At 47.7% G+C, this 12,319-nt stretch overlaps 1 protein-coding gene across 2 annotated transcripts; it reads left to right on the top strand.

The window, feature by feature from the left end:
• The first annotated feature begins 113 nt into the window (after positions 1 to 113).
• maco1b (macoilin 1b) lies at positions 114 to 9,832 on the top strand. 2 transcript variants are annotated; one of them, XM_076137768.1, is made up of 11 exons: positions 114 to 436; positions 1,568 to 1,709; positions 2,456 to 2,582; positions 3,694 to 3,817; positions 4,250 to 4,428; positions 4,666 to 5,227; positions 5,865 to 6,023; positions 6,761 to 6,943; positions 7,054 to 7,174; positions 7,267 to 7,441; positions 7,699 to 9,832. In XM_076137768.1, the coding sequence occupies exons 1-11, from the start codon at positions 357 to 359 to the stop codon at positions 7,899 to 7,901; spliced, it is 2,055 nt and encodes a 684-aa protein (XP_075993883.1). In that variant the 5' UTR covers positions 114 to 356; the 3' UTR covers positions 7,902 to 9,832. The 2 variants fall into 2 exon arrangements, with proteins under 2 accessions (XP_075993883.1, XP_075993882.1); XM_076137767.1 differs by having other exon boundaries at positions 4,663 to 5,227.
• Positions 9,833 to 12,319: the final 2,487 nt, after the last annotated feature.

Raw genomic sequence — 12,319 nt, 5'->3', positions numbered from 1 at the left:
CTCCATAGTCTTTGGCTGGTCGGAGCTAAGCGACCATTCGCGGAGCGACATCAATGGTTCCCCTGCCCATCCGTCAAACCGGGACGCCCCGGCGGTTAAAGTGATTGGCTATAGCACCCGTCTGACAAATGGACGCACGTAAATTACAGCGCGGTTTGGTCTTATTGAGCCTGCGCTGAGAGAAAAGGAGGAGGTTCCCGAATAGAGTCCTTTATTTATTTCTTTGTTTCCACTGGGGGAAAATAATAACAGCGACATAAACCACAGGCACTTCATTTATTATCTTTGTCCGAATACGCAAGAAAACTGGATAAGATTACAGTGGGTACTCGAAGGCCACAGCGAAGGGGAGGAGGATGAAGCGGCGCAATGCGGACTGCAGCAAACTCCGACGGCCGTTAAAACGGAACCGAATCACCGAGGGTATCTACGGCAGGTAACGTACACGGACACGGAGGGTCCTGCTCACGACAATGCTGGGGGCACTAAAGTGACGTGCCAGCGGCCTGGTAGCGACACAAATGTAAAGTCCGCCATGTTCCCATTGATGTCAATGAATTGTCACCGCTAGCTAGCTGGTTAACCTAGCAGTCCATAGGTAGCTTTGTATGCTAGCTGTGTGTTGTTGTTTTACATTTGGAGGTAACGCTAGCTGTCATGCTAGCAGCCGCGCTAGGCCCCGAGACAGCCCCATTATGTTCATGTCCATGTCCCCGAGTCTCTGTCCCTCCCGCCGCTGTCACAAATACATTAGAGTGGACTTTTGAAAGTAATTTGACTCGAGGGACTCTGACTCTCTGCTGCTCCGCCACATTAGCTGTCATTCTGTAGACCTGTCAAAATGAGCCTGTTACCTTTTAGCTAAGGAATGCTAACGTAGAGAGCTTTGTATGCGCTCGTCGCAAACTTAATGACTGTTTAACGAGTGTGCGAGTCAGTGAGTGTCAGCGAGTGTCTTTACGCTCAACACAGAGTTTAGAGTCTGACTCCAGTGCTTCTGTTTTCTTCGGTTTACAGCCACACCTGACAGTCTCACCTGTGGACATTGTGTCGTCCTTCATACCTGACACACACAAACATTCTCTCTCTCTCTCTCTCGCAGACACACACACACACACGTGGCATTATCCCAGATGTGAACGAGTCTTAAATGATTGAACATGTTTCCCCTCTATCATCCCTATAAACACAGAGTGCTCTGCTCTGTTCCTCTGTGTGTGTCTCAACAATAACAGTGTGTACCTCCATCTAGCTCACTTAGATTGATGAGTTACAGTAGGAGAGAATCAGTAAAGTGCTTTGTTCAACTTACACACACATCCCTGAGAAATGTATAGATACACTTTTGTCAATGTTTGAAAAATATTTTTAATTCTTAATGTTCCTACTCTCTCTTAAATTTGCCTTTAATGCACATAGGCACATTTGCCTTTCATAGCCTAAGCTGCATATATAAATGGTGAGCATGCATGTGCTTTAACTTCAAAGTCCTGGAGTAAGAAATGCTCTCCTGACAGCTGTGGAGTGTTTGTGTTGTTCTCATGTCTGCTGTGTCTGTGTCCTTCAGTACCTTCCTGTACCTGAAGTTCCTGGTGGTGTGGGCTCTGGTGCTGTTGGCGGACTTTGTGCTGGAGTTCAGGTTTGAGTACCTGTGGCCTTTCTGGCTCTTCATCCGGAGTGTGTACGACTCCTTCAGATACCAGGGGCTGGTGAGTGCTTATTATTGTTCTATAAAGGTGAACCTCTCTGTGGTTTGAATGAAAAACAAGCCGTTACAGGCATGTGCTGTAACTCTGATCTCACATTCACACACCTCACAAAGTCTCAGCTTTACAGTGAAGATCTGGAACCTATATGTGATCTGTAAATGCATCATCTGATCTGAAATGTGCTCCTATGGTTCGGTGTCTGTGGTGTCACCAGGACCTGTTAGCGATCCAAACAGTCCAGCGGTAACCTGCTGGCATCCTAGAATACCCAGTTAGACACACATATGAAGCCGGGCTGTCAAACAGCTGCAATAGAAAGCTGGAGGTAGAGTATGGTGGTGTGTTACTGTGCATGTGTGTGTGTGTGAACGACCTGCAGGAGGTCATTTGTCCACCTGTTGTAATCGACACGACTAAAGACATTACCTTGCGAAATCTAAATATAGAGCCACCGGTTGGTTCATCACTGTTAGTTTTTGCCTGAAGGCCTTTTTACCAAGGTCAACCACCTGTTCCTGCTGAAAGCCTCTGTGTCTGATGCAGAATTAGAGAAATGGAAGGTAGCAATTTATTAACATTTATTGGTTTCAGTTTATATGAATAAAGGATATCACTACCATCAACACCGCTAACCAGCTGAAGCTGAGTGCTTTGTGTGTTGTCATTGTAGATGTATATTTGTATGTGCAGATCTTTGTATTATGTCCCTGTTCACACACTTCTGTTGCCTCTGCTCTTCCCTACAGGCCTTCTCAGTATTCTTTGTGTGTGTGGCGTTTACTTCGGACATCATTTGCCTCCTCTTCATCCCTGTGCAATGGCTATTCTTCGCTGCCAGTACCTACGTGTGGGTGCAGTACGTCTGGCACACAGGTAGGAGCCGTCACACACTCTTTCTTAAACGCAGGGAGACGCTCTCAGTCCACTATCAGTACACTACGGCGCAAGCAGGTGTTAAAGTGTTGTGCAATTGTGTTCTGTTATTAACAAAGAGCTGGCTCTCGTCTCAGTGTTTCTTATGGCATCTGTAATGGAGCAGCACTCCCCAGATTAAGTGTCAGTCTGATTTAGTGGAAGCACCCTGTGTCCACCAAAGGCCAGATGTCGGATTGAGATCTCTGTCCCCTGTCGGGGGCGGGGTGGTGGGCTCAGGGCTCAGAGGGCTCCCTAGCCCACCAACCCAGGGTTCACAGGGGTCCCTAGTAGCTCCCAGAGCCTCCAAACCCATACAGTGTGACATTCACCTCCCCATGATGTCATTGGAGTATTTATAGCTCTTAACACTTCATGGTCTGTTGGTCAACACGTCTGGTTTTATTCTAGCAGAGTAAACAATAGGCTTTGTCCTGACTCGCCTGTGTGTTCAGTGGTTATGCTTACATGTGAGATGTTCAGGTTAAATGTGGAGCTGCTCAACACAAAGGCCTGTTTATCATCTGGCTTCTTTTATAATCAGATCTTGGGTGTCTACTAAAGGTTTCTCTGTTGGACATCTTGCAGAAAGTCTTCTTCACATTAGCCAGAATGCCGGTGGCCCCATGTTCACCTCGCGTTGACACACATTGTTGTTATTCAGATGACGAGGTCACAGGTTGACGCTGATAGTGTAAATGCTTGCAGACGGCGTCATGTTTGGCTCACTGTCTGATCAGATGACTGAGGTCAGGGCTGCATTCTGATTGTAAGCAAATTGATTGAGGAAAAGTCCGATTATCACCTGTTATTGTCCAAACAATGTGCCTGGATACCAAGAACGCATTTAATGAAAGGAAGAAGGACTCCAGGTTTGGTTCATTTGACCTTTCACCCATGAATCAATCACAAACCAAGGAGTGTTTACTAATGATGACATCTTCACTGAGGTCAACCTGGGTTCACTAAACTGTGGTACATAATTGACCATGACATCATTGGTGTGTGACCTAATTGGTCTCAAAGTAGCTCTTATGGCTCAAACCTCTGTCCTCTCCCTTGTTGTCCTCAGAGCGAGGTGTCTGTCTGCCCACTGTGTCTCTGTGGATTCTCTTTGTGTACATCGAGGCGGCCATCAGATTCAAAGACCTGAAGAACTTCCACGTGGACTTGTGTCGCCCCTTCGCTGCACACTGGTAAGACACTCTCAGCTGCTAAACTCTGCCAGATTGTCCTGTAGGACCCAGAGGCAGGTCTGGGCTGCCGCCAGATAATGAGATCAATGACAGCAACACACAAGATATTGGATTAAAACAGGCACATTAACACACACTGCAATGAATTACACTCATCAGCATCAGAATCCTCCTCTGTGTGTCTGAGGGAGTGGTTTACCTCACACGCACACACGCACACACGCACACACGCACACACGCACACACATACACACACACACACACACACACACACACACATAAATACATGCTTACCTATGATGTAAACTGCTCCAAACTTGTGTTTACATATGTTATATATATAGATATATACCTAGATGATGTAACCAGATGAAATGCTCTGTGCTCTGTGTTCTCCCTGTGGACCTGAACCCTCTCTCCCTCCGTCTGTAGCATCGGCTACCCTGTGGTCACACTGGGCTTTGGCTTTAAGAGCTATGTAAGCTACAAGATGCGTCTCCGGAAACAGAAGGAGGTGCAGAAGGAGAACGAGTTCTACATGCAACTTCTGCAGCAGGCTCTGCCTCCAGAACAACAGATGCTCCAGAGGCAGGAGAGAGAGGCAGAGGAAGGTAAGGATCAATGCATGTGACCGCTCCACCTGTAGGTCACACTGTGTGAAGACCGTACAGTCAGGCTGACACTTTAGAGTCTTTACAGGAGGGGAGTACAGGAGGCGTAACCTGCAAAACAGTTTCATTTCTAGACATTCTTGGAAGAAAGCGTCCTTCAGATACAGGAAAGAAGTCATGAGAAGATGTTTGCAGTTGATCTATCTCCTTTCTCCTCCTCCTTCTCGCACACAGCAGCAGCAGCAGCTAAAGGAATATCTGAGGCCGAGACGCCGGTGTCACAGAACGGAGCTCCAGCCAGTAAAAAGACGTCGCCACTGCCAGAGCTCGAATACAGAGAAAAAGGGAAAGAGGGGAAAGGTGGCGGGGAGGCGAAAAAGCAGCACAACAGCAACAGCAACAGCATTCTGCCATCATCAGTGGACTCTAAACTCCAGGAAATGGAGTACATGGAGAACCATATGAACAACAAGAGACTGACCACAGAGCTGGGCAGCACAGAGAACCTGTTACTCAAAGAGGACAACAATTCCTCCTGCTCTTCCTCCTCCTCTTCCTCCTCCAAAAACTACAAAAATGCCAGCAGCAACTCTGCGGTGCTCAACTCCTCCCCCCGTGGCCACAGCGCCACCAACGGCAGCGTGCCCTCCTCTGCACCCTCATCCTCCTCTTCCTCGGGGAAGAATGAGAAGAAGCACAAGCCGGCAGTGGGGAAGGGGTCTTCGGGGGGCTCCCACAGGGATCCCACAGACAACTGTATCCCCAACAACCAGCTGGGCAAGCCAGAGGCGCTGGTTAGGTAGGTCACACACACACACACACACACACACACACACACACACACACACACACACACACACACACACACTGCGTATGTAATGGATGAGGACAGAGCTCCTGGGATGGAGCAATGTGATTACACGGTGTCAGTGGTAATGAGCCACACTGACAGTTGGTGGTTTGTTATGGTTGTCAACATTCCAAACAGCTGTTGCCTCCCTTAGTTACCAGATGATTGACACACAGCAGCACAGGCGGACATCAGGAGCCGCTGTGATGTAACCTTACATTCTAATCGTGTGTGTGTGTGTGTGTGTGTGTGTGTGTGTGTGTGTGTGTGTGTGTGTGTGTGTGTGTGTGTGTGTGTGTGTGTGTGTGTGTGTGTGTGTGTGTGTGTGTGTGTGTGTGTGTGTGTGTGTGTGTGTGTGTGTGTGTGTGTGTGTGTGTGTGTGTGTGTGTGTTGAATAGAGGCTTTATTGTAGCACTCAAGTTTGCAGTTGATATTTAGAATGTCAAATTGGGCGTTAGGTTCCATTTGTCCCTTTCTTGTGTTCTCCTGGCCTGTTGTGTTTCTGTTCCCTCATTTTGGCGGGATGTGTGTTCAGCTTCGCGGTCTAAGTGGTGTGTGTGTCTTCTCACTTCTCCACTCTGGGCAGATTGGAGCAGGATGTGAAGAAGCTGAAGGCCGACCTGCAGGCGAGCCGGCAGGTGGAGCAGGACCTGCGCAGCCAGATCGGCTCTCTGGGCAGCGCCGAGCGCTCCATCCGCACCGAGCTAGGCCAGCTGAGGCAGGAGAATGAGCTGCTGCAGAACAAGTGAGTAATGACTGCTACAACACACACACACACACACACACACACACACACACACACACACACACACACACACACACACACACACACACACACACACACACACACACTCGCACACACTCTCTCTCTGGCTCAGGATCTTCACTAGCTCGGGGCTTGTAGGGGAATGTTGTGGTGTGAGCTGTGTGAGGGATTTGAAGGTGAGTTGTGTGAGATGTGTGGGTGTGAGCATGTGAGAGACGAGGAACACACCGGTCCGGTCAAGGCTGAGAAGCTTGAAGACAAATCACACAGCATTTCCATGGTGCTGCACTGGCAGAACGTTGGATACAGTGTGTTGTGTCCTCTTGTGTCTGTCTTTGTGCAAATGTTACAACCTGACGCACGCACACACAGATATTATGGGATGCTCAAAGAAAAGGGGCCACAAGTGCCGCTGGATTTAATCTTCATCAGACTGAGGCAGGTTTCAGGAGGATCAGATCAGATCAGCTTTGGTGTGGCACAGGGAAGCAGATGGATCAACATGAACATGTGTGTCAGTGAGTCAGTCATGCATTCATGTGTTCACATGGCTCAGGCCGAGTTAGAGGCTGGCTGCCTCACACACACACTCCATCTGGGTTTGAGATCTTACATCCATATGACTCATGTGGATTTATTCATCTTTTAATAAAGAGATATTACACCAGTGTCCTGCTTCATGGTGTGTGTGTATGTGTGTGTGTCCTTGTTTGTAGGCTCCATAACGCTGTTCAGGCAAAGCAGAAAGACAAACAGGCGGTGGGCCAGCTGGAGAAGAGGCTGAAAGCAGAGCAGGAGGCCCGCACCGCCGCCGAGAAGCAGCTCGCAGACGAAAAGAAGCGCAAGAAGTTAGAGGAAGCCTCAGCAGCCAGAGCGGTCGCACTAGCAGCAGCCACCAGGTCAGTGACGCTCTGCTGCTGCTCACACCGGCCACGCAACGCTCACTTCCTCTCTTCTGAGATGTTGTGGAGGTGGATTCAAATGTTGTCTCTTGTCTCGTCCGGTCCAGAGGGGAGTGCACAGACACGCTGAGGCGACGCATCACCGAGTTAGAAACAGAGTGCAAGAAACTCAGCATGGACATCAAACTGAAAGAGGAGCAGATCAGAGAGCTGGAACTGAAGGTGCAGGTAAGGGGGTACACACACACACACACACACACACACACGCACACGCACACACACTTCCTGACCGTGACCTTTGCGTCTCTTCCCTCTTTCAGGAGCTTCATAAATATAAAGAGAACGAAAAAGACACAGAGGTTCTGATGTCGGCGCTGTCAGCCATGCAGGATAAGACTCAGCACCTGGAGAACAGCCTGAGCGCAGAGACCAGGATCAAGCTGGACCTCTTCTCTGCACTGGGAGACGCCAAGAGGCAGCTGGAGATCGCACAAGGTTAGCTGCTCCTTCACACACTCACACACCTCTTGAGTCTGAATACACACAAGGAAACACGTTAAGAACTTCAGGAGATCCAGGGAAGTCAGATCAGATGTGAAGGTTTGAGTCACGTGTTAAATATGTAACTGTATCAGCAGAGGCCCACAGAGACAGAACAGAGATAATTGTTCTTTTATTTAATTACCATTTGCTCGAGTCTTCTTCTTCTTCTTCTTCTTCTTCTGACTGGTGGAGGTCTTGTGTGTTTGCAGGTCAGATCCTGCAGAAGGACCAGGAGATCAAAGACCTGAAGCAGAAGATAGCCGAGGTGATGGCGGTCATGCCCAGCATCTCCTACACAGCCGACACCAGCAGCATGGCCCCCGTGGCCCCCCACTACTCCTCCAAGTTCATGGACACCAACCCCTCCGGCCTCGACCCCAACGCCTCCGTCTACCAGCCCCTCAAAAAGTGAACGCTTCCCACCCCCCCCATCTGACCCCTGACCTCTCCACCGCCCGACCCCCCTCCATCCATCACTTTTCTTCCCGCCGCCGGGGAGGCTTTTTTCTTCTCTTTGGGTTCTTGGTTTCCTCCTCTCTCCAGGTCAGAAGGATGTCGTATTGTGTGACTGTATTTGTTGTAGTTAAAACAAAAGACAAAAAAACTTAAAACAGACATCACGTGTCAACTAGGAAGTCCCGGTTTTGTTTTGTTTTCTTCTTAAGTGTCTAGTGAAACCTCACAGAATGGGGGCACATGTCCTCATCTCCAGGGTGTCCTCGCTGTCCCTCTCCCACCCAAACACTTCCTCCGCCCGCTGGCTGCTTCTTTTAAAACGATTGTTTCTCCCACCCAAAGATTGGAAAAGCACGAGTTCTCTCCTTCCACTCTCGCACAGTTTTTGAGTTCACGTTGGTTTGCATCACACTTTGTTTTGGTCTCTCCCACAGTAAAGCGGTGACACGTATTAACCCCAGGAATGTAACACAAAGTCGGCACAGACCCTCACCCGGTATTTCATTCTTGTTTTCCCTAATCGGACACCAAATTCTCTCTGCCGTCAAGTTGTTTTGGGAGTTTTTGCAAACTCTCTAGAAAGTATTGTGTGACTTCTCTCCTCCTCTCTCACTCTTTAAGATGCAAACGTTGGTTTTTCTCCAGGGATTGAAATCAGCCGTTTGGTCCGGTCCCAGTTTTTGAGTTGGATCCAAGAGTGTGAGCAGCAGCTGTGTGTGTGTGTGTGTGTGTGTGTGTGTGTGTGTACATAGCGGTAAGCGTTCTCAGCGTTGTGCGTAGTCCAGTTGTCCACCAGTCGTCGTGATCACAGTGCCTTGAGTCGGTATGGAACAGGCACGCTGGATTAGGAGGCACGGCCCCGCCCGCCTCAAACTTCAGGATTTGACCCTGTGGAGGGGGGCGGAGTCACCTTTACATCCTGATTTGGTCGGATTGATTCCAAATTAATGTTCCTCTCACTGGTGGGGAAGCTTGATCCCTCCTCAGCACTTGCAGGGCGACTTTGTCCCCCGGACCCCGATGGACAGAAACACGTGACGGCACCAAATCCAAGACGTGGTCCTTTTGTCCCTCTCATGTCTTTTCTCCTCATCCTGCTTTATTTCCACATATCTTCAGTATGTTGACGTGTTCATCGGACGGTCTACTGCACACAGGTCTCCATCTCGTCGGTCCAAAGTAGAGTTGCGCTGTAGGAAACGCGTGTGGTTCGAAAGGGAAAACTGTAAAGACGGACGGTGCAATGTCAACAAGACACACACAGCTTTGGAGACGCCAAAGGATGAGAAACTGTTCAACTGAGTTCCGCTCACAGTGATTATTTTTATTTAATGACCACAGTCGGTGTGCCAAGAAAGGAGCGCTTGTTTCTTTAGTCATATGTTCCAAGAATGTAATGCACACACATTGGTGTCACCCGTGGAATGTCACCTGATTGAAGTGGACCAGGTGGGGAATGGGGCTCACCTGTTTGTAGTAGACTGCATTATTTAAAAAAGGAAGGGGCAAGGAATTTGACATTGTTTTGTGAATGTTACAGTATTTGCAGCTGTTGGGCAAATGCGTGTTCAGATCAGTTTCTTTCTCACTCCTGTTTCTGGTATTACTGTTATTTCCCTCAAGGAGAGTTCAGCTTTGAGTCCGATGGTTTTCACCCTACTGTATACGGAGAAGCTTGTTTTCACTCAGATGGCTGTGTGCGTCTTTGGCTGCTGTTGTGAAGATGACAGTATCGTCGGTTGTTTGGTCAACTGATGTGGAAAGTAGAGAAAAGTGTTTTGTTTTCCATGCCCACAGTCACAGCTCTGTTCCTCCCCAGGTCTGACCTTGGCTGCGCTCTCGCTCTGTGAGGTTTACAAGGAATAAACATTTTTTCTTGCAAATGGTTCCAGTTGAGTTTCTCTGCTTTTTTCTGCACATTATTGCTCCATTTCTGCATCTAGAAACAACTTCAGCTTTAAGTACTCGCTTGTCTTGTTAAGCCTCTTTGGCATATTTACTATGATTGGTTATATTTTCTGGCAAGTTTTCATAATTTGAGTTGCAACATTAATATCACTGATAAAAAACAATACAATATATGGAAATTAAAACTCCATAAATGTTACTTTGGCTTAAACGTTAGAACCTAACAAAGTGCACTGACCTCTTATTGCCACTAGGAGGCGGTGTTTGTCTGTAATGATAGTTAAAGTTGCAGAGGGGCTAATAGCAGACATTAAACCACTGATTGGCTCTTTTCTTATGATTATACTTTATCCAGGTTCTTGCAGGATGAATATAAAGTAATTTCTTCATGCTGACGGCTCTAACCACTTCATGGTGACCTGCTGTGCTCCCACAATGCATTAAGGCAGCTGGAGCTTGGGTCTGTGCACGTATTTGATCTTTCAACTGAGTTCTGAGCACACCTTCCATCAATACCGCCTGTGTTTACCTTTCAAACTCAGAAAAGTAATCAGTGTGGGGAACTTTGAGGCCATGCTGACCTCTGTGCCCGAGAACTCATAAAAGAACACAAATTATGGGCCGCCAAGTAATTTGATTGGAGCGATAACAATTCATCTGATTGCATTCTGAAAGATAAAGAATCATCCTGCCAAGGACGCCGCGTTTCAATGCATGAAGGAAGCCTTCTGCTCAGCAGTTTGGCAGGTTTTCCACAAAATAGGCTTGGTTATTGTGCGCAGCGTGACAAATAAAGCCCTCGCTCGTTCTCCCGTATTAAACCAGGCCTTGGTATGCATAGATTTCTGTCGCATTCAATTCCCAGTATTTTGTCACACTTTGGCATCCCTGTCTGGCATTGATTTCATCGATTCTCACAGTTTCATAGCCGGCAGCTTCTGGCAGCATTTGTACCTGCAGTGCTTTTCAGATCTAAATCCAGCTGTTTGAAGTGATGAGGCCTTCATCAGGAGAGTTCATGCAGCTCTCCTGACCGGCTCAGTCCACCTTCCATCCCCCTCCTTTCCCTGTGGACACATTGTAGCGGTGAAGCTGAGGTTCAGAATGCAGCGAGGGAGAATGGATGGATCATGGATGGTTTCCCGCATTTAAGAAAAGGCAGTAAAATTGATTTTTCTCTCCAAAAAAGGCTCAGGTATTAGATCTGGCAGATTTAGGACAATATACAGTTTGAAAACATCCTTTTGTCTCCAGCCTCCACTTTCTTTGAAACACTGTGCTTCCAAACATTCTCCCCCTCAGTGATCTGTCTAAGTTGGATACATTTTTTGCAGAATAAAAGCATCCTCTTGTCCCTGCTTAGTGTGTTTCAGATTGAACATGACAGTGGTAACAGGGAGAGAAAGTAGTGTAATGCGTCCTGAGGGACATGTTAGCCTGCTGCACTCTTCTCTCTGTGCTCGTTGTGTCCCATGAAATTTAGATTTTTGGAGAGCCATTCTTCTGACTGATTCGTTTAGAGTGAGATGATGTAAGAGCAAAAAAGACGAATGGAAAGGTTGTATAAGTAGAATTCACTGCTTCCTGTCTTGACTCTGGTTGTGCAGAAAGTTTGCACCTGCAGCATTCTAAGCAGTGATCAGCTGACTGCAGCTCTTTGGGTCTTATGCTATTGTAGAAGCAAATATGACAGAGATTTCTCATGGAACAGCAAGAAATGTGTGAGATGATGCACTTCTATCCTGAGTCACATTTCACACAAGACTCCTCAGGCCATGGGGGTCTTAGTCTCTCTGTAAGCCACATATCATCTTAACCTGTAGGCGCCTGAGTCTCTCTTTATGTCTTCATCTATACAACCTGGTGCTCAGATGTCCAACAACAGGCCTGTGGGGATACTGTAACTGACTTATAACGGGGCTTCCCCCAGGAAACAGCTTTACTTCTTCCCCTGCTGCTGTTTTACGACTAACCGTCTCTCATATACTGTACATCACAGGGTCGTAAAGATGCACCGTTTCCCCTCTAACCTGAATTATAATATCAAGCTGCCTCACAGATTCCTTTAACATGACCTCATTCATACAGATCCATCAACTCCCAAACATGATCTGAGGTTTTACTGCTCTGTCATTGTTTGCATGATTTTGATTGGATTTAACTGTTTTATACATTAAAGCTTGTTACATTTTGTAAACTGGCGACTAAACTGAATTTAGTCTTAACATCTTAACATCTTCCTTCTTGAGGGATTTACAGGCACATTAACCCTTCAACAGGATGACACACATAAACAGTACGTAACGGTGAGACAGGCTGTGGCTTCCAAAGCCGGGGACGTGACTACCGGACGAGTCTCACGAACCAGCCCGCCGTGAGTCAAACTGTACCGGGGATCTGAGCGTGTTTGACCGGCAGCGGCAGCAGCACCGCCCGCATTGCCCGCCTGGCTGCAGTTTCGCTCGC

This window comes from Genypterus blacodes, unplaced genomic scaffold, assembly GCF_046128005.1.
Source record: "Genypterus blacodes isolate CSIRO-AG114 ecotype Tasmania unplaced genomic scaffold, CSIRO-AGI_Gbla_v1 ptg000336l_1, whole genome shotgun sequence".
Taxonomy (NCBI): Eukaryota; Metazoa; Chordata; class Actinopteri; order Ophidiiformes; family Ophidiidae; genus Genypterus; species Genypterus blacodes.
Note: the sequence above shows the minus strand (reverse complement) of the source record. Positions and strands in the feature narration are given on the sequence as shown.